The following is a 2,082-nucleotide window of genomic DNA, read 5'->3' as shown; positions in this document are numbered from 1 at the left end:
TCAGCCTGTGACCCGTCTACCTGTCTTTCTGTCTGTCCACAGGACACATGGGATATAGCAGACAGAAGGACTCCTCTCACCCTGTACCGAGATCTAAAACCTCTCCTATCCCTGTGGGAATATGTACAACCATCCACCTCTCCAGGACAAAGGATGTCAGAACTGATACAGAGTCTGGAACAATGCCAACCCCAGAGAGAGGCTGCCTGGAATGTCTTTTACCTTGTTGTTATTTGTTATCAAGGGACACAAACAAACAAGAAGATGTTATCAGAGATGTTTGTTTTCGATGAAAAGAGGAAACCCAGAGGACTTTCCTTCTGACGCGGCTCTTCTCTAAACTATGAGCTGATTGACCCCTCTCCCCCAGTCCCCCCGCCCCTCCCCCATCACACACACACACACATCTTCCCTCCCCGCCGAAGATGGATCTGACGAATGACACTACGGTCATCACAGACAGCGACAGGGGCGTCTTATTGGATGACTCCTCAACCCGTGTCCTGACTGGCTGTTTCCTCTCGCTGCTCATCCTCTCCACGTTGCTCGGCAACATCCTTGTGTGTGCCGCCGTCACCAAGTGCCGTCACCTGCGTTCCAAAGTCACCAACTTCTTTGTGATCTCGTTGGCCGTCTCCGACCTCCTGGTCGCTGTCCTGGTGATGCCGTGGAAGGCCGTGACGGAGGTCGCAGGGTTCTGGCCGTTTGGCTCCTTCTGCGACACTTGGGTGGCGTTCGACATCATGTGCTCCACGGCGTCCATCTTGAACCTGTGTGTGATCAGCGTAGACCGTTACTGGGCAATATCCAGCCCGTTCTGCTATGAGAGGAAGATGACTCCTAAAGTGGCGTTTGTGATGATCAGCGTGGCCTGGACGCTCTCTGTCCTCATCTCCTTCATCCCCGTCCAGCTCAGCTGGCACAATGCCCATACCTTTACCTCTACCTCCATCACTACCTCCACATCCACYCCCTACGGCCTCCAGGCCCCCCCAGACTCCTCTAACCCTGTTGGGGATAACAACACACATCAGCCCCCCCAGGACTGGGACAACTGTCACTTCAGCTTGAACCGGACCTACGCCATCTCTACCTCTCTGATCAGCTTCTATATCCCAGTGATCATCATGGTGGCCATCTACACCCAAATCTACCGCATCACTCACCGTCAGATCAGATGCATCGCCACCCTAGAAAGGGCCGCAGAGAGCGCCAAGAACCGACACAACAGTATGGGCGGAGGTGGCGGAGGATCCAGCATATCCGAATCAGAAAGCTCGTTCAAGATGACGTTCAAACGGGAGACAAAGGTCCTGAAGACGCTGACTCTGATCGTGGGCGTGTTCGTGTGCTGCTGGCTGCCCTTCTTCATCCTGAACTGCATGGTGCCGTTCTGTGAGCCGTCGCCCCGCGGTGCCGCGGACTCCTTCACCTGTATCAGCCCCACTATGTTTGATGTGTTTGTGTGGTTGGGCTGGGCCAACTCTTCCATCAACCCCGTCATATACGCCTTCAACCCAGACTTCCGTAAGGCCTTCTCTATCCTCCTGGGCTGCAACAGACTCTGTCCCGGGGATCACGGCATGTCTCAATAAGAAATGAGCTCAGAGCCTCAAAACTCCCAGTGGTAATACAACATCTGCTGAGACACTGGTCTCAGAAGAGGATCTACAGGACCAGAAGAGGATCTACAGAAACAGAAAAGGATCTACAGGACCAGAAGAGGATCTACAGGACCAGAAGAGGATCTACAGGAGCCAGAAGAGGATCTACAGAAACAGAAAGGATCTACAGGACAGAACAGATCTAAACAGGACCAGAAGAAGGATCTACAGGAGCCAGACAGGATTACAGAATCAGGAAGAGGAATCTTACAGGACCAGAACAGAGGATCTCTACAAGGAACATAACAGGATCTACAGGACCAGAAGAGGATCTACAGGAACAGCAACAGGATCTACAGGACCAGAAGAGGATCTACTGGACAGAACAGGATCTAAGGAAACGACAGGATCTACAGGAAACAGAACAGGATCTACGAACAGAACAGGATCTACAGGAACAGAACAGGATCTAACAGGA

General features: G+C 52.4%; 1 protein-coding gene across 1 annotated transcript; it reads left to right on the top strand.

Annotated features, from left to right (window-relative positions):
- The first annotated feature begins 425 nt into the window (after positions 1–425).
- On the top strand, positions 426–1,768 carry LOC112073490 (D(1) dopamine receptor-like). The gene has a single exon (XM_024140779.2). It carries the CDS (start codon positions 426–428, stop codon positions 1,593–1,595), a length of 1,170 nt encoding a protein of 389 aa, XP_023996547.1. The 3' UTR covers positions 1,596–1,768.
- Positions 1,769–2,082: the final 314 nt, after the last annotated feature.

Source organism: Salvelinus sp. IW2-2015, unplaced genomic scaffold, assembly GCF_002910315.2.
Source record: "Salvelinus sp. IW2-2015 unplaced genomic scaffold, ASM291031v2 Un_scaffold2275, whole genome shotgun sequence".
Classification (NCBI taxonomy): domain Eukaryota; kingdom Metazoa; phylum Chordata; class Actinopteri; order Salmoniformes; family Salmonidae; genus Salvelinus; species Salvelinus sp. IW2-2015.
This window is presented reverse-complemented; position numbering and strand designations above follow the sequence as displayed.